Source organism: Sapajus apella, unplaced genomic scaffold (genome assembly GCF_009761245.1).
Source record: "Sapajus apella isolate SASKATOON/1434 unplaced genomic scaffold, GSC_monkey_1.0 scaffold144, whole genome shotgun sequence".
NCBI lineage: Eukaryota > Metazoa > Chordata > Mammalia > Primates > Cebidae > Sapajus > Sapajus apella.
The window spans coordinates 1,709,667-1,727,919 of record NW_022437084.1 but is presented as its reverse complement, the minus strand read 5'-3'; the positions used below and the strand labels follow the sequence as shown (position 1 = coordinate 1,727,919).

Here is an 18,253-nt window from a genome sequence, read left to right as displayed (position 1 = left end):
GGGAGGAAGGAAGCTGGGCTGGCCTTGGGAGAAGCCGCTGATCGGGGAGGAGATTCAATGGGGCTGGGAACTGTGGCGCCAGGGCAGCCTCCCCTACCTGGGCCGGCCTCGGGGCTGCCTCTTGGTGTCCTCAGGGTGCCTCCCTCTGGATGGAGAGCGGGCCCGGGCACCCCGGGGGCTGCTGGCACTTCGGAGGGTCCCGCTGCTGAGCTTGGTGGTCGGGGCTGAGGGCTGCGACTGTCCCTGGGACCCTGAGGTAGGGCCAGGAGCCCCAGAGGATGAGGCCCCCGGGGCAGAGAATACCATCCAGTCGGGCAGAGCCATGCTGGTGTCACTGTTGGCTCGCAGCAGTGCCGGGGGCACTGTCAGCCCTGTGCCCGGGGGTCCCCGTCGCCGGGCCGCGTACTTCGGGGACTCCTGGAAGGGCACTGCGAAGGCACAGTGGTGGCAGGGGCAGATGGGAGGGGGAGAAAGGGCAAGCAGGGGGCCGTGTGGGGATGAGAGATGGTGGGAGAGAGGTAAGAGGGAGAAAGACAGAGATGAGAAAGGGCGGGGGGCCTGGGACTGCCCCCCTCCACCACCCAGACATTTTGGGTTCTCTAGGGTTTTCTCCATCCGATCCCAGCCCCCATATCCGGTCCCCCAACTGCCCATCCCACCCTGAACTCCCAGCCGCCCCAGGTTCTCTGTGTAGCCCCAGCCCCTGTCACTCACCGACATCCTGTTCTCGATGGTTTCGGATCAGCTCCCCCAGCTCAAAATTCCCAGCAATCACTGCCACCTGGGGAGAGGGCGTACAGGCAGGTGGGGGGGGGCATACAGCAGAGAGAGGGCAGGAAACATGGTGAGGTTCCCGGCCCAACCCAAACCTTCCCCCGCATGCCCTCCCTCTTATTCCAGCTCCCCTCACAACCTCTCTCCTTGCTTTCCTCATTGTCCCCTTCCTTATCCACTGGGTGTCACTGTCACCCTTTGCTCAGCCCCGGAAATGTCAGCACATCCCCTGCAGCCCCGGACCTGGAAGGGGGTCTGGCCGTTGTTATTCTTCACATCCTTGTCGGCCCCTCGATACAGGAGGATCCTGGCACAGGTCTCCTGTGGGTGATGGTCCGTGGCGCAGGACACAGAGACAAAAAAAAAAAAAAATTAAGGTCACCACGAGTGGATACAGGTATTACTTGTGGTGTACCGGTGTGCAGGACATAGCTGGAACGTTTCACCAAATCATCTTATTAGACTCCTGATGGCCCTTTCTGGGGAAGGGGGTCCTGGGCCCCATTGCATAGTTGAAGGAACAGAGCCTCACACAGGTGAAGCCGCTTGCCCAAGGCCCTTAGTTCGAGCTTGTGCTAAGATCCACAGGAATGGCCGGGCGCGGTGGCTCAAGCCCGTAATCCCAGCATTTTGGGAGGCCGAGGCAGGTGGATCACGAGGTCAAGAGATCGAGACCACCCTGGTCAACATGGTGAAACCCCGTCTCTACTAAAAATACAAAAAATTAGCTGGGCATGGTGGCGCGTGCCTGTAATCCCAGCTACTCAGGAGGCTGAGGCAGGAGAATTGCCTGAACCCAGGAGGTGGAGGTTGCGGTGAGCCGAGATCGCGCCATTGCACTCTAGCCTGGGTAACATGAGTGAAAACTCCGTCTCAAAAAAAAAAAAAAAAAGATCCACAGGAATAAATAATCCACCCTAAACCTACACCACTCAGGACAGCAACTGCCTGCCAGGTATGGACCAGGAGCACTTTAGGTTGAATGTGGCCAGCCCAAACGGAGATGCACCATGCATGCAAAATACACACTGGATTTCAAGGACACCATAGGAAAACAAGAGAGAATTTAAATGTCTGTAGCCAGGCTCGGTGGCTCAAGCTTATACTCCTAGGACTTTGGGAGGCCAAGGCAGAAGTTCCAGACCAGCCTGGGCAACATAGTGAGGAGCATCCCCCCCCACCCCCATGTCTACAAAAAGATCAACAGAAATTAGCCAGGCATGGTGGTGGGTGCCTGGAGTCCCAGCTACTTGGGAGGCTGAGCTAGGTGGATCGCCTGAGCCCAGGAGTTTGAGGCTACAGTGAACTGAGATCAAGCTTGGGTGACAGAGCAAGGCCCTGTCTCCCCACCGGGGGAAAAAAAAGAAAAGTCAGGTGTGGTGACTCACACCTGTAATTCCAGCATTTTGGGAGGCTGAGGCAAGTGGATCACTTGAGCCAGGTATTCAAGACCAGCCTGGTCAACATGGTGAAACCCCATCTATACCAAAAAATACAAAAATTAGCCAGGTGTGGTGGCGGGCGCCTGTAATCCCAGCTACTCAGGAGGCTGAGGTGGGACAATCGCCTGAACCCAGGAGTTGGAGGTTGTAGTGAGCCGAGATTACACCACTGAACTCCAGCTTGGGTGACAGAGTGAGACTCTGTCTCAAAAACAAAAACAAAAACAAACAAAAAACCTCTAATAATTTCTGCGCTGATCCTACGTTGAAATGATAATGTTTTGGATACACTGTAAGTAAAATATGTTGTTAAAATAAATGCCACCTGGGCCGGGCGCGGTGGCTCAAGCCTGTAATCCCAGCACTTTGGGAGGCCGAGGCGGGTGGATCACGAGGTCAAGAGATCGAGACCATCCTGGTCAACACGGTGAAACCCCGTCTCTACTAAAAATACAAAAAATTAGCTGGGCATGGTGGCACGTGCCTGTAATCCCAGCTACTCAGGAGGCTGAGGCAGGAGAATTGCCTGAACCCAGGAGGCGGAGGTTGCGGTGAGCCGAGATCGCGCCATTGCACTCCAGCCTGGGTAACAAGAGCGAAACTCCACCCCCCAAAAAAAAAAATAAATAAAATAAAATAAATGCCACCTAATTATTTTCCCCTTCTTTTTAATGTGGCCACTAGGATATTTGAGGGCGTTTAGGATATATGGCTCATGCTATGTTCCTCTGGACGATGGGGCGGGATAATTAATTCTTGGTGATTCATTGGTTTGTGGGGGGTGTTCTGAGCACTGCGGGATGTTGAGTAGCATCCCCCCCTTTCTACCACTAGATGTCAGTAGCACTCCCCTCTCCAGTCAGGACAACCAAAAAATGTCTCTAAACACTGCCAAGTGTCCCTTGGGGGGCAGAAGCTCCCGGGTTGAGAACCACAGGTCTAGACCTTCCGGAGGCTTATCATGTTACATGCCAGGCACTTGGCACTTTAGAGGCAAAAGCTCACTGAATTGCCCAGCAATTCCTGGAGATGGAAATTGTCTCTATTTTACAGAGGAAACTAAGGCTTTCAAAAGAACTCAAGGTGGGCCGGCACAGAGGCTCACTCCTGTAATCCCAGCACTTTAGGAGGCTGAGACGTGAGGATCGCTTGAGCCCAGGAGCTTAAGACCAGCCTGGGCAACATGGCGAAACCCCGTCTCTACAAATAATACAAAAATTAGCCTGGCGTGTTGGCACGCGCTTGGAGTCCCCGCTACTTGTGGGGCTGAGGTGAGAGGAGCACTTAAGCCCAAGAGGTCGAGGCTACAGAGAGCCTTGTTCATGCCACTGCACTCTAGTCTGGGTAACAAAGTGAGACTCTATCTCAAAAAACAAAGCTCAAGGTCACGCAGCTGGTGATCATCAACCTCAGATTTAAATCTAGATCTCTCTGACTCCAAAGCCTTCTATCTTAATTGCATTTTCTGCCAGACCCAGAAGGAAGGGGACATACATTGCAGAGGAAAGGGCAGGGGCAGGACTGGGCCAGTGGGGACAGGGACGCCTTCTACATTCAGATCAATTTCTCACCAATGTCAATCACACATCAGCCCTCATCACTCTTTGGGCTAAGCACAAAGTCCATGCCACGGCCTAGCAGGGTTAGTGTTAGCTGAGCTAACCTGAGCTGCCTGCCTTGCCACTCCCCACCCTGACCCTTCAGCTTCAACCTCTACCACCCACCCTTGCTCCCAGGTGCCAGCCACGCTGGCCTCCTCCTTCCTCTGACAGCACACTCGTGCCCCAGGACCTTTGCACGGCAAAGACCTCTGCCTGGAATCCTCTCTGCTAGATCTCAGCATAGTCTGCTTCCTCACTTCATTGAGGCTTTTGCACATATGCCACCTCTTCAGAGAGGTCTTCTCTAGCCACCCTGTCTAAAAAAAACCCTTGTGGATCACCTGAGGTCAGGAGTTCAAGACCATCCCAGCCAACATGGTGAAACCCTGTCTCTACGAAAAAAAATACAAAAGTTAGCCGGGCGTGGTGACGCACCTCCGTAATCCCAGCTACTCAGGAGGCTGAGGCAGGAAAATCACTTGAACCTGGAAGGCGGAGGTTGCAGTGAGCCGAGACTGTGCCACTGCACTCCAGCCTGGGACAGAGCAGAACTCCTTCTCAAAAACAAAACAAAACAAAAACAAAACCTTGTCCTCTTCCTTGCTTTATTTATTTATTTTTGAGATGGAGTTTGCCCAGGCTGGAGTACAGTGGTGTGATCTCGGCTCACTGCAACCTCCACCTCCTGGGTTCAAGTGATTCTCCTGCCTCGGCCTCTCGAGTAGCTGAGGTTACAGGAGCCTGCCACTATGCCCGGCTAATTTTTGTATTTTTAGTAGCGATGGGGTTTCACCATGTTGGTCAGGCTGGTCTCGAATTCCCAAACTCAGCAGCCTCCCAAAGTGCTGGGATCACAGGCGTGAGCCACTGCGCCCGGCCCCTTGCTTTATTTTTTAACGTGACACTGGTGTGTGTGCCAGGCACTCTACGCCAATGTTGGCTCATTTTCTTCGTAACATCATCTCCCTGAAATTCCATTTTCTGTTATTTGTCCCATGAGTGTCTCTTCTCTTCTACATCATAAGTTGCACAGGGGATTCGTTTTGCCTGTGGCACCAGCCACCTGGATTCATGCTGGACCCACAAGAACTGTTCGGTAGGAGGAATGTCCTCTCCCTTTTGTCTTTGCCTGGCCAAACCCAACCTGGCCTCCAGCTCAACTGTCCCTCAGTGCCCCCTGATGCTAATTTAACCAGCATTCCCCAAGCACCTCCTTGATCTTACCCCTTCCACATGACGTTACAGGACAGGCTCAGAGAGGGCAGACACTATGCCCAAGGCCACACAGCCGGTTAGTGGAAGAGTTAGGATTCCAACCTGACCTTTTTTTTTTTTTTTGAGACAGAGTCTCACTCTCGCTCTGTCTCCAGGCTGGAGTGGAGTGGCGCCGTATTGGCTCACTGCAGCCTCCACCTCCATCTCCTGGGCTCAAGTGATTCTCCTATGTACCTCGCTTTCTGATGCTGTGAATGGACGACTCTGACCGCCGAAGTCACACATCAGGCAGCAGAGTTCGCCCAGTGTGTGTTCTGGGTGTGTCTGTGTGTGTGTGTGTGTGCATGTGAGTCTGTGTGTGCCCGTGCTGGCTAACTAGACTGTTAACTGCTGCCATGTGTATTTTTGCATGTTTTCACACCCCCACCCCCTACCCTGGGGGCACAGGACCAGCGCACGGCCCCTGAGCTCACCTGCTCCTCATCTTACTCTTACGAAGCTGAGAAGGTGTGCAAGTCAGAGTCGATGGCTCCCTCCCCTGGGCGCCCAGAGAACCTCGCATTTAAAGGCATCCTAGCACTTATCTCATGCTGTCGCTGTGATTTGTCTGATTTGTCTACTCGTCTGCCTCCTCACCAGACTGTGAACTCCCAGCCCCCCACCCCGCCCTCACCCTCCCCAGGGCAGATGCTGCGTCTGACTCATCTCACATCCCCAATGCCTGGTGCTGGGCACATAGTAGGTGCTCAAGAAATGTGCATGGAAAGAATGAGGATGGAAGATGTGGGGTTGAGTCAGTCAAAATTCATTTGTTCGAATCATTCATTCATTCACTGAGCCATTCAGTCTGTTGAAACAAGCAAACACCTGTTGAACGTTCTGAGCCAGGCACTATGCACAGTCTTGGTGGAAATCCAAGAGGACTAACCCATCATTCATTCACTCACTTTCATTCATTCATTCACTCACTCGACAAAGATGCATGTGTGCCTGCTCTATGCCGGGGCCCTGGAACAGATCAAGTAATCAGACTCAACTCTCCCCCTTGAGGTGCTCACAGCCTAGACACAGATCTGACCTTCACCACTAAAGGCTAGACAGGCATGTCAGGAGGCCAAGATGGCAGGGGCTGAGGAAAAACTGTCAGACTCAGCTCTGGCTCTTGGAAAGCTTAAAGCCTGGGAGGAGGGGGGGGGGGGGGGTGGGCATGGAAATGGGGGAAACAAGTTCTCATGTGTTATGCATCGATTTGTTAAGCCCACGGCAAAGGCAAGCAAAACTATTAACCCATTGATCCTTTCGCATGGCAGATATTAATTAATGACCCATTTCACAGCTGAGAAAGGAAACTACCAAGGAGGGGAAATGATTTGTTCATCAGTCCACTAAGAAAATTGCCTCCTGTCTGTTTTTTTTTTTTTTTTTTTTTTTCAGAGTCAGGGTTTCACTCTGTCACCCAGGCTATAGTGCAGTGGCATGACCATAGCTCACTGTAGCCTCCACCTCCCAGGCTCAAGTGATTTTTCCAACTCAGCCTCCTTAGTAGCTGGGACTACAGGTGCATGCCATTGTGCCTGGCTAATTTTTGTATTTTCCTTTTTTTAGACAGAGTCTTGCTCTGTTGCCCAGGCTAGAGTGCAGTGGTGCGATCTCAGCTCACTGCAACCTCCACCTACTGAGTTCAAGCGATTTTCCTGCCTCAGCCTCCCAAGTAGCTGGGACTACAGGTGCATGCCACCATGCCCAGCTAACTTTTGTATTTTTAGTGGAGACAGGGTTTCACCATGTTGACCAGGATGGTCTCAATCTCTTGACCTCATGATCCACCCACCTCAGCCTCCCAAAGTGCTGGGATTACAGGCGTGAGCCATCGTGCCTGGCCAATTTTTGTATTTTTCATAGAGGCCGGGTTTTCCCATGTTGCCCAGGTTGGTCTCGAATTCCTGGGCTCAAGCCATCCTCCCGCCTCAGCCTCCCAAAGTGTTGGGATTATAGGCATGAGCCACCGTGTCTGGCCTAATTCTCTAAACTAAAATTGATCTGTTTATCCGAATGGTACAGTTTCTGTCTCTCGACTGGACCCTGACTGACACTGGTGAGGATAACAATGACAATTATTATTCTGATGGCTGCCTTCCAGGGATGAGCACTTAATATACACGATGGCCCATCCTCTTCAATAAAAGCTGGCCTCATTCCCATTTCAGGAAGAAGGATGGCGCCTCGAAGAGGGGGAGGGACTTGTTTGCCCCCCACCCCCATCTGCCTGTGGGGCTGGGGCTTCTTCCCCCTCAGCAGCACGAGGGCCTGGGAGTCAGAGGATTGGTTTCGAGGCCTGTGTCGCAGAGCAGGAGAGGCAGAAGCACGCAGGGAGAGAAGTGCCGGCACCATGTTGGTTCGGTTTGACAAACACTGACTCTTCCCTGGGCTCCAGGCATACTGCTGGCTGCCACGAGGCGGCACGTGGCCACCCGCCAAATCCCCAGCACTGCAAGTTCTGCCGAGCAGAGGGGGCCGAGGGCTGTTTTGGAAGGCTTCCTGGAGGAAGGGGGCTGACAGACAAGCTCTGTCATGCCAGCGCCTGTCCCTCTAAGTAACCCCCAGCAGCCCTTCAAGGGCAGGGAGCATCAAGAAACAGGCGGGGAGACTGAGGCTTCCCACGGGGCGGACCTGCCCAGGATCACCTGCAGCTTGGGTGGCCGAAGTGCCAGAGGTCATGACATGGAAAGCCCCGGCTCTTGCCAACCAGCTCTCATGAGACCCCCTGCCTACTCTGTACCTCTCCTCTCCCAGGGACTCTGGAAGTGGGGGTGTCCTCCCCGCCTCCTTTCAGCACTCCCTGCTCAGGGACCCAGGCTGTGAGGAACCACAAGGTCCTGAATTGCTAAAACTCCTATCCCACTCTCGTGCCCTTCAGGGGCTGCAGGGGCTGCACACTGGCCTTCCCCTGTGCCCTGCCCTGCTGACACGTGGCAGCTGCACACATCACTGGCTGAATGAAGACACATGGGAACTGGGGACCCACAGCCCCTTTTCTGCTGGCTTTCTGGACAGGCCATGCCCCCCGCCCTGGAACACCCCTTTTATCCCTTTTCTACTCCTGCTAATCTTAACACTGGGGGCACCTCTTCCAGGAAGCCACCTCTACCCACAGCCCCTCCACCCAAGCCCAGTCCCAGATGTGGGCTCCCACAGGGACCTGGATTCCCTGTGACTTTGCTCTGAGCACTCTGGATTGCAGCAGTAAATTATGTATGTCATCTGCCCTCTGCTAGGCCACAAGCTCAACACTTTGTCCCCAGCACCCAGCTCTGGGCCTGACACAGAGAAGGAGCTCAGTAAATATCTGCTGGATGGGTGGACGGATGGATGGAGGAATGAATGGATGACTGGATAAAGGGTGAAAATAGTGAAGAAGTGAAGGGTGCAGAGTGCAGTCAAGAGTGCCTGAGCTTGGCCCTGGGGGAGGCTGCTGTGGGGGGTGTGAGGGGCCTGGGGTGGCCGCTGCTAGGCAGACCTTATTGTAGAGGGCGCAGATGTGCAGAGCCGTGTTCCCCGAGGCGTTCTGGGCTCCAGGCTCAGCCCCGTAGAAGAGCAGGTGCTCCAGGTGCTGAGAATGACCCCGCTGGCAGGCCTGGGCAGGACAGGGAGCGAGGGGCATGGATCAGACCCAGGCTGGATTCCGCCCAGGCTGCTCTCCCTCTGGGCCAAGAGTCTGTCTGTGACCTGCGTTCTGGCCTTCTGACGCTAGCGTTCACCACATCCACCTCCCCATCACCTTTTAGCCCCACTTCCTGCTGAGGGGCCTGGGCTGTCAGCTTTACAACCCAAATGTCCAGTCATTCCAAGCCCCAGGTGTCTGGTCTACCTCCTTAAGAGGGCCAAGAGGCCAGCCCATCCCTCTCAGGGATCAAGGCGTCTGGTTCCCCAGCCCCTGCTCCCTTAGGGTCTTCATGTCTTCACCCCCCCCATCTTTTCCTCTTTGGGGACCATGCTATCCTCACCACCAAGCTCTGTGAGGAGCCTGGCATCTGGTTCCCAGCCCCAGCCCCTTGGATGCCTTAGGGACCTGGTCCCCCACCCCAGCCCTTCATGGCCCAGCCCTTCAGGAGCACCTGGTGAATCTCCTGCCAGCCGTTCTCATCAGCTATGCCCAGCTGGGCCCTGTTGTACAGGAGCAGCTCACAGCATCGGGGGTCACCGCCCACCATAGCCGTGTGGAACAGGGGGGTCAGCCCCCGGCGGTCCTTGTAGTTGGGGGAACCCCCAAGGTCCAGGAGTGCCTAGGAACGGAGAGAGCCCAGTAGAAAAACACAGATGACTGTCACACATTAACCGGCTCATTCTGAAGGGCCGGGGGACTTGGCAGTCCTGGGTGAACCAAGTGGCCAATGCCAGTCTCAGTTCCGCCATGATGCCCTTGCGCGACCTTGAGCCCGGCCCTTTTCCTCCCTGGACAACTCTGATTCCCTGTGAACAATGTGGGACTTGGTAGATGCTTCCAGAGGACTCTGGCGCTCTGACATCCTGCCCAGCCTTTCCCCTGGGAGGCAACCTTGGATGAGCCATTGAAGGGCACTAGGGACCACAGCACCCACCCATTCCACCTACTATAGGTGGGTTGTGGGGACAAATGAGAGGACAGAGTCTGGATGCAGGAGGGTCCCTGGCCAAGTGGGAGGTGTTATTAGTTCCAGAATCTCAAAGAAGGGGCACAGCAGGAAGCCAGGGGACAGATAGATAAGCTTGGGTAAGGGCAAGGATCAGGCCAGCCTCATTGGGGCTGGAGGCCGCTTCCTATCCCCACTTGAAGGACGGCTCTGGGTGTGGAAGGCTGGCGATAATGGGCATTACCAGGAAAAAGTGTTGGCAGCAACCTTGTGTGAGTTCAGCCTGTAGCAGAGCTGTCCAGCACAACGTTCCGCCGTCATGGGGATGGTGCACAACTCCCCGCCCTATATGGTGGCCATGCGTGGGCCCTGAGCACTTGAACGTGGCTAGTGAGGAACTGAAACTTTAATTTTACTTCATTCTAATTAATTTAAATTTAAACAGCCCCAGGTGGCCAGTGGCTACTGGCTTGAATAGGTCTGGGAACTGGGAGGGGTGTGCATGAGTAGGATGGGGATTTGGGGGTGAGTGGGAATGGGGGGTACATGAAGAGGGTCTGCTAATTCTAGGGGTATACTGCAGATCCTTGTGGCTGGCATCTGACTGCATTAGGGGCTCTTCAGGAAAGAATTTGAGGGAGAGAAGGGAGGGGCTGTTTAGCTGGAGCATCTGTGCATTGGGGTGCTTCTCAATGGCTGTTTTTTGGGGGCAGCCCATCCTGACCTGTGTATGAAGAGGAATCAAGTGTCCTGGCGGGGGCAGGGGGAGAAGAAGAGTATTTTAAAATTAGACTGTGCAGCTGACGCTGTGTATGTATTTTGTGGGTGTATGGGTTTGTCTATTTGGGAAAGTGCATTTGAGGCTGTGTACGTGGGGAAGGGGCTGTATTTGGATGTGGGAGAGGAGGGAGCGGAGCTGGTGCAGGGCTGGGTTTGGAAAGGTAGCTGGAGGGCTCTTTTCAGGGTATATGTGGAGGGGCTCTATCTGGAGGCATAGCAGGGAGCTCACTTTATATTTTAAGGAAACAGAAGGGTTTACACCTTGGGGAGACAGAGGCAGGTTTGGTATTGAGCTTGGTCACTGGGCATGGAGACATTTGGGGTGTTTAGGGGAGGAGGCTGTGCCTGGGGAATGCATAATGTCAGCTGTAGCCCAGGTGGGTGCACCCAGGGGGCCTGACAAGGGTGACACCAGGAGCTGCCTGTCAGTCTATGGAAAGGGGTTTTGTACTGGGGACATGAGAGGCCCTATTTTTAACAGGAACCAAAGAACCCAGGTTTGAGAAAGAACAAAGGGAAAAGGAGAGAGGGCCCCAGGACGGGGGGCGGGGTACCCCATAGCCTCACCGTGAGTGCCAGGCAGTGTCGGGCACATGCGGCCTTATGCAGCGCTGTCATGCCATCCCGGGCCCGGAAGTCGATGTGGGCCCCACCCAGGCACAGGGTTCGAATCACCTCTACAGAGCCTTCGGTCTGGGCTGCCAGTGTCAAGGGGGTCTCTGAAGGGCAGGAAAAGCTGGTCACACGGAGCCCGTTCTCTCCTCCATCCCTGCCCATTTTCTAGGCTCTGGAGCTCTCCACCCCACAGCCTCTGGCCCTGCAGCCTCCCCGTCAGGACAATGGCATGTTTGGGAGACATCCAAACAAGGAGAGATGGGGGTGTCACAGGCAGAGCATGCAGTCTGGGGTGTCCCTAGAGAAACCACAGGGACTTGGATCAGTCAGGAATGGATCTGAATGCAGATGGCACCCCTGCTCCCCAGCCCTGTCCTGGCCCCAAGGTCCTGCTGTGTGCCTCTCCCTACCTCCCGAATCCGAGTCATGGTAATTGGGGTCCAGCCCCTTGTCCAGCAGCCGCGCCACCTTGTCAGATGTCCCGAGCTGTACATACTCCAGGAACTTCTTCAAACCCGTCTGAGCCACAGGCAAAGAGAGAGAAGACAGGATAGTCAGGAGCAGGGAGGAGAAGCAGGGTCCTTGAGCAAGGCCGTCCAGTGAAAATACACATGGAGTCATTTACACCATTAAAAAGTGTCTAGCAGCCTCCTTTACAGAGAAAGCACCCAGCTCTTTGGGAGGCCGAGGCGGGCGGATCACTTGGGCCCAGGAGTTTGAGACCAGCCTGAGCAACAAAGCGAGACCCCCCCTCCCAGTCTCTACAAAAAATGCAAAAAACTAGTCAGATGTGCACACGCCTGTAGTCCCAGCTACTCGGGAGGCTGAGCTGGAAGGGTCCTTTGAACCCTGAAAGGTTGAGGCTGCAGTGAGCCATGATTGCACCACTGCACTCAAGCCCAGGTGACAGAGCAAGATCCTGTCAAAAAAAAGAAAAGAAAGCAAGGTGGGGGTGAACTGTTAACTGTGTTGAAATTCATTGTAATGATATATGTTCTTTAACTGACATAGCCACAATGTTATTGTTTCAACAGACAATTGAGATGAAAATTACTAATGAGATTATTTAACTTTTCTTTTTTCGATATTAAGTCTTTGAAACCCAGCGTGTATTTCACACCCACAGTGCGTCTTAGTTGGGACCAACGACACTGAAAGCTCTCAGTGTGGCTGACCAGTGGCTCCCAACGTGCAAGTCTGGAGGGATGGAACATTTAGGGGAAGAAAGAGCTCAATGCATGCTGTGGGCGGGAGAGGGCAGACAAAGAGGGACTGGGAGGTTTTCCTTCTCAAGCATCAAGAATCCTTCATTTCTGACCAAAGCACTTCCCCGGTTTCCTCCCAGCTCTCACCATCAGAGACACAGGGGAGACAGGGGCTGAGGACTGGAGGGCAAGGTACCAGGATAGATATGGCTGGAAAAGAGGGGGGTCAAGCTTGGATTTCGCAGAGGTTCAGGCTGTGAGGGTGGGGGAACTGCAGCCTGTCTGTGAGACAGCCTCTAGGCAGAAGGACCTTCAATGTCAGGGTCCTAGGCCAAGGCGGGGAAGCAAAGAGGCCTTGGCTGGATGTGGGGAGAGTCAGGGGAAGAGAAGGGGGACTCAAAGGAGGCCAGGCGGGAATGATGCGACCCCAGGCAGAGGGATGAGGGACAAAAGAGGAAAGTAAGAAGGGGCTGTGATGGGGATAATGGTATCTGGAGTTGTCTCAAATGTGGTACAGCACCCCAAGTCAGGGGTGGAGGGGACTACCAGAGGGATGGCGGGCTTGAGGAATGTGGAGTCTGTTGGCAAGAGGTGGGGGGGAGAGAAGGTGCTTGGGCAGGGGGCTCCGGTGGGTCGACAGGGGACAGGTGCCAGCAGGGTTCTCTCACCTTCGTGTGCAATTTGGCCAGCTGCTTCTCATCCAGGTTGGTCTGTTTGTAAACTCGGGTCTTGTATCGGAACTGAGGTAAGGGGTAGGGTAGTGGGAAAGACACAGAGACTTGGAATCAGGGGCCTGGGGAGGAGGCTTGGAGTAGGGGGAAGGTCTGATCTCCCTCTAATTCCCCGGTGGGGGGGTAGCTAAGGGTAGGAGTGGAAACAGCCCTGGAACCTTGGTTTATTGGGCAGAGGGGAGGCAGTGGCTTTTCCGAGAGTGCTGGGTATCATGGTATAGGTGCGCTGCAACCCCTGCCTTGAAGGAGGAGGAGTCTGGACCCCACAGGGAATGTTCTAAAGTGCCTACTGTAATTGGGAATCCTCCCCCAATTTGATGGGCCAAGAGAAGCTCAGGGCACGGAAGTGAATTGCCCAAGGCCACTTGGCTGGTCAGAAGTAGAACAGATGGTAATTTGAACTCAGGCCTCTCTGAGTTCCCTGCGCTGCTTAGAAGGTCTGGACTGGCGCACTGGGTGCCCCCTCGTGAAGGTTTCAAGTGTGTTAAAAAGTAGGTGGTGGACAGATGTATTTCAGGGCGTGCCTTCTCTTGTCAGTGAAGGAGTTGGGGAAGCTTCACCTCCAGGTAGGGGACCCCCTTCTCGAAAGACTGGGGGTACTCCCGCAGCAGCCTCTCCTCCTCCAGGAAGTTGGCATCACGGCCTGAGGTGGCCGGCTGGAACAGGCCATAGTTGAGCACATCCTGCAGGCTCTCACTCAGGGCACAGAGCACCTGCTGCTTGGCCGTCCAGATGGTGGCATCAGGGTTGAAGCGCAGGCATTTCTGGTGGGGGAGGAGACAGGGGATAGGGTGGTCAGGGGCCACAGAGGAGCCTCAGGTGGGTTGGGAAGGGAGCCGGGAGCTGGGTGTCGGGGTGATTCCTCCAGGGATACCCAGCACCAGTGGCCTCCCCGTGTCAGTTGGGGCCCTGTACCCCCAGCTCCCCGGTCCCCCCCTGCTGCCAGCCAGTGAGCAGGCACTCACTGTCTGGTGCAGGTCCGGGATGCCAATCCTGAAGACCATCATGCTGAAGTGGGCGTCGTCTGGGACTGACATTGAGCGGCCCTGAAGGCCTCTAATAGAGGCCAGGCTACCAGGTGCCCCACTGCCCAGGCCCCGGGTCCCCCGGGGGCCTCGACCTGGCCCGTCTGGGGAGCTGTCGGACTCTGAGCCCCCCTCGGGACACTCGCTGGCACTGTGGCGTTCCTCGTCCTCGCTTGTCGCGGGGCTGTGGGTCATCGTGGGGCCACGGGGCGACGGGGGACGGCAGCATCACAGGCGGCTGCGAGGGCCAAGGGCGGGCATCAGACTAGGAGATCGGGACCCCCCGGAGCCCACAGGCGCTACTCAGTGGTCAAGTGGTCAAGGGCAGCCTCCCCCTACTGCCCAAGATGGACAGAAGGAGGCTGGGCATACCCTCTGCCTGCAGGGCCTCCCTTGCTGCCTCCTCCCACGCTGGCATGCACACACCCCCATCCCTGACATGCTTCTGGCATGTGTCTCCTTCTCTGCCCTTGGCCCTGCTTGCAGCCCCCCACCCCCCCTGCGCCCCACTTTGCTGGTGACCCAGCGTGGCCGTGTCCCAGAAACCGCAGAATCACCACGGGAGCTACTGGCCCACTTTGTCAGGCCACAGAAAATGCAGCTAAAATTAGCTAAGGACAGACAGGTGGACAAACTGACAGGCATCCTGCCCTCCTGCCATCCTGGCCCCAGCCTGGCCCCTCACCCAGGGCAGTGGGGGTGGGCGGGGGTTGGGGAGAAGCTGAGGCTGAGATGTAGTAAGGGGGAGATGGAGGCGTGGTGAGCCTGGAGCGGGTGGAGCCGGTGACTTCACTTAAGTGTGGCTGACAACGCGTGGCAGAGTAGTGCTAGGGAATTGGTTGTCCCAGGGGAGCAAGGGGCACTGAGATGGGGTGTCACGGGCAGAGCATCTGGCATCGGGGTGTCCCCAAGGGAACCACAAGAAGTGGCCTTTGGAGGTTGGGGCATCTGGAGAAGGTGTGCTGGTGGGTGGGGAGGTTGGCGGGGGAGCACTGTCCTGGTGACAGTGGTGTGGTGCCCCGGTAGATATGGGTGGCTGTAGATGACCTGTAGCTCTTTTCTAGGACTGCAGGGTGGGTAGGCTGGCTTTGCTGGGTACTAGGGGCTCCACTCTGAGGACTGGGGTGTTAGGAGGGAGGTTAAGAAGTGAGAGGGGGGTCTGGGGGACTGAGGTGGGGGGTCATTTCTGGATCCTTGCTATTCTCCCATGAGGTGGCCTTATGAGGGTGGGCCCCTTCCAAATGGGATCCGCCTCCCTCCTGTTCTCCCCCAACTCCCACCCCAGCACCGGAAACCAGAATGTCTGGTCTGGTCCCTCCCCCCCACACCAGGCCCGGTTCCTGCACCGTTGCCATGGAGATGGGAAGCAGTGGAGGGTACTGCTGACTTTGGGGGAGTGGGGATGGGCTGGGGGGTTGGGGACGGAAAGACGAAATGTGTGGGGGGGAAGGAGAGTTCCAGGAGCTGTAGGCGAGCGAGCCTCTAACCCAGGGCCGGCGGACCCCTCCCCCACGCGCGGCAGAGCTGCGAAGCCCCTCCCCCTCCAGGTACCCAGCCGCGCCGCCCCACCTCGTCCCTGCGGAGACCCTGGCCTCCTCCTCCTCACCCCGCCGCACAGTCCACCTTGCGATCTGGGGCCCGCAGCCACTCCCCCTCGGCTGACCCTGGCTGACCCCCAGCCTCAACCCCGCTGGGAGGGGGTGGCCAGTGGGAGGAAAGAAAAGCTGGCCGGGGCCCCCAGCGCGCAAGGCTGCCCCAGCCCCCGGGCCGGCTCCGGCCCCTCCCCCTCAGGGCTCGCGGGAGGGAGCGGGCACGCTCCGCCGGGGCGGCATGAATCAAACGCTCCGCGGCTAAGAATAGCTGGCACGCAGCTGGTACCAAGACGGGCTGAGGAATCGGCGAGGGGGGGGGCGGAGGACTGGAGAGAGGGGGTGCCCTGGGAGGCTGCGGGGGAGCAGGGGGCGGCTGGCGTGGCCGAGAGCGGGGCCCGGGAGAATGAATGGAGGCGGAGGGAGGAGGGGAGGGGCGGGGAGAGAGAGCCCCGGCCGAAGCTGGGAAACTGGTGGGGGAGATCCCGGGCCGGGGAGAGGGGCGGGGAGCGCCGGGGAGCAGGAGTCGGGGGCGGGAGTCGAGGGGGCGCGCCGGCTGGCGGTGTAGGGACTGGAGACCAGGAGGGACGCGGGGAGCTGGGGCAGGAGGTGGGAAGGGAAGGGAGGAGCCTGGAAGGAGAAGCGGGAGCTGGAGGGGTCGAAGGGGGCGGAGGAGGCCAGGGCCTAGACCCTCCCTGGAGGAGCAGGGGGACCAGGGTGACCTGGCGAAGGGGCCCAGGTGCGCCAGGATGAGGCGGGGGAGTGGCCGGGCTGGGCGGGGAGGCGGGTACCGGGACTGAGCCCTTGGCCCCTGAGAGCCGGAAGGCGGGTTCGGGATAGGGGCTCTGCTGGCGGGGGATGGGGGGCGCGCCTGCCATCAAGGATGTGATCTGGGACGGGGCACCGGGGACGGGGCGTAACCCAATTTGGCGTCGCCCAGGGCAACGCTCCCCACCTCACCCGCACCCCCAGCCGCACACCCAGGCCCGGAGCCCGGCGCCAGGCCAAGGACATCCCGGGCGCCCCCGCCCCTTTCCGCGGTCCCGGCCCCGTAGCTCCCCCAACCCCCAGGTTCTCGACCCCCTTACCTGCCTGGCGGGGCTGCTGAGTCCCGGTCGGCGGCGCCCGCGGCCCCTCCCCCCTCCCCCCACCCCCCACCCCCCCGGAGACGGGGGACCCTCAGGCCATGCCCCACCGCCCCGGAGGGCGAGCGGGCCCGGGGAGGGGGCGGGCGGGGGCCGGGGGGGAGGGCGGGAGGGCCGAGGACCTCACCCCCCCCGCGGGCCGGGCCTGGCCATCCGCAGAGCGCCCCCCCCTTCCGCCGCGGCCGCCGCGCCCCTCCTCGCCCGCCCCCGGCTCGGTCCGGCCGGCTCCGGGCGCCGCGTCTCCGCCTGCTCTTCCTCCTCCTCTTCCTAGGGCCGCCGCCGCCGCCGCCACCCGCTCCGCGCCTCCTCTGCCACCCTTCTCGCTCTCTCGCTCTCGCTGTCTCTCCCTCACCCTGTTTCTCTCTCCCTCCCTCTCTCCCTCCCTCCCCTCCCTCCGCCCTCTCCCCTCCCTCCGGGAGTCGGCGGAGGAGACATCGCCCCTCCCCGCGCCCCCAAACCTCGCCCATCCCCCTCACCAACGCCGGCTCCGCCCCCTACCCTTGCCCTCCCCCACCACTCCTCTCCACCTCCGAGTCCCCAAATCCTGACTCCACCCCTGCTTGCTCCCATACCCCAAAGAAGGGGTCCTGCTCCCTTAAGGGTGCCACACACACACACCTCAGGATTGCCCCCTCCCAGAGAGCTCTTGGCCCCCCTACACACAGTGGGGCACAATAAATATTTGTTGCCAGACTCTATACCCCCAAATTGAAGTGTGAAGGTTATAGATTCCTACCCTATTCCACCCGCCCCCCACCACACACACACCCTTTCCTTTCCATCTAAGCACTGGGGCTGGGCACACGTGGACATACCTGGGCCAGACCACATTCCCCCAAGGCACAGGTGCATAGTCACCAGCTGAACAGCACCTGCAGACATCCGCACATGCACGCGCTCTCCAGCGCATACAAGCCCAGACACAGTGCACCTGGGGTACAAGGCTGCAAACACACCCAGCTACATGCAGTTGTGTGTCACACCCCTGTGCCTGGGCACACACACAGCACATAAGCACATGCACACATTTGCCCACCACACACACGCACACACACACGCACGCACGCAGGCGTTCACCCGGGTATGCATGCCCAGATCTCTCAACACCAAAACGGAGTTACAGCACTGTAGAGACGTGCGCACGCCTTCCCATCACACCCACCCACTGTGCCGTCCATTGCACTGGTTCGCACTCACCCGCTTACATGCCTAACACCGTGCCATCCTTCCCCTCCAGGATAGTTACTGCTGACATTCCTGGAGCATTTTCTGTGTGCCAGGCTCAGAGACTTTCACCATCCCATTTTCCAGAGGGGGAAGCAAGGCACAGAGAGGCTAAATAACTTGCCCAAGGTCATCCAGCTATAAGGAGGTGGTAACAGGATCAGGAACGGGTAGGTTGGCTCCAAAGTCCTCATTCAATTGCTATTGTGCACTGTTGGACATATCCCCTCACAGTTGCATATCCTTGATCCTCACACACAGACACACCCAGCCATCTCTTCAGAGCTTGCACGCGTG

At 57.5% G+C, this 18,253-nt stretch overlaps 1 protein-coding gene across 5 annotated transcripts in view; it reads right to left on the bottom strand.

Annotated features, from left to right (window-relative positions):
* SHANK1 (SH3 and multiple ankyrin repeat domains 1) overlaps window positions 1-17,077 on the bottom strand; it is a 58,441-nt gene extending 41,364 nt beyond the window's left edge. For 2 of the 5 annotated variants that reach the window (XR_004264592.1, XM_032264556.1), the window contains exons 1-11: window positions 16,676-17,063; window positions 13,939-14,236; window positions 13,534-13,737; window positions 12,911-12,982; window positions 11,448-11,556; window positions 10,990-11,141; window positions 9,148-9,315; window positions 8,550-8,666; window positions 1,018-1,095; window positions 715-781; window positions 98-428 (exon numbers count right to left, since the gene is read on the bottom strand). Coding sequence is in view for 4 of the 5 variants with exons in the window: in XM_032264556.1 (XP_032120447.1) it covers window positions 98-428; window positions 715-781; window positions 1,018-1,095; window positions 8,550-8,666; window positions 9,148-9,315; window positions 10,990-11,141; window positions 11,448-11,556; window positions 12,911-12,982; window positions 13,534-13,737; window positions 13,939-14,193 (1,553 nt within the window). In the remaining variant the exon portion in view is untranslated. Of the gene's footprint in view, window positions 1-97; window positions 429-714; window positions 782-1,017; window positions 1,096-8,549; window positions 8,667-9,147; window positions 9,316-10,989; window positions 11,142-11,447; window positions 11,557-12,910; window positions 12,983-13,533; window positions 13,738-13,938; window positions 14,237-16,675 lie in introns of all 5 variants that reach the window. The other 3 variants (XM_032264553.1, XM_032264555.1, XM_032264554.1) reach the window with 2 other exon arrangements.
* Between the last annotated feature and the right edge of the window lie 1,176 nt (window positions 17,078-18,253).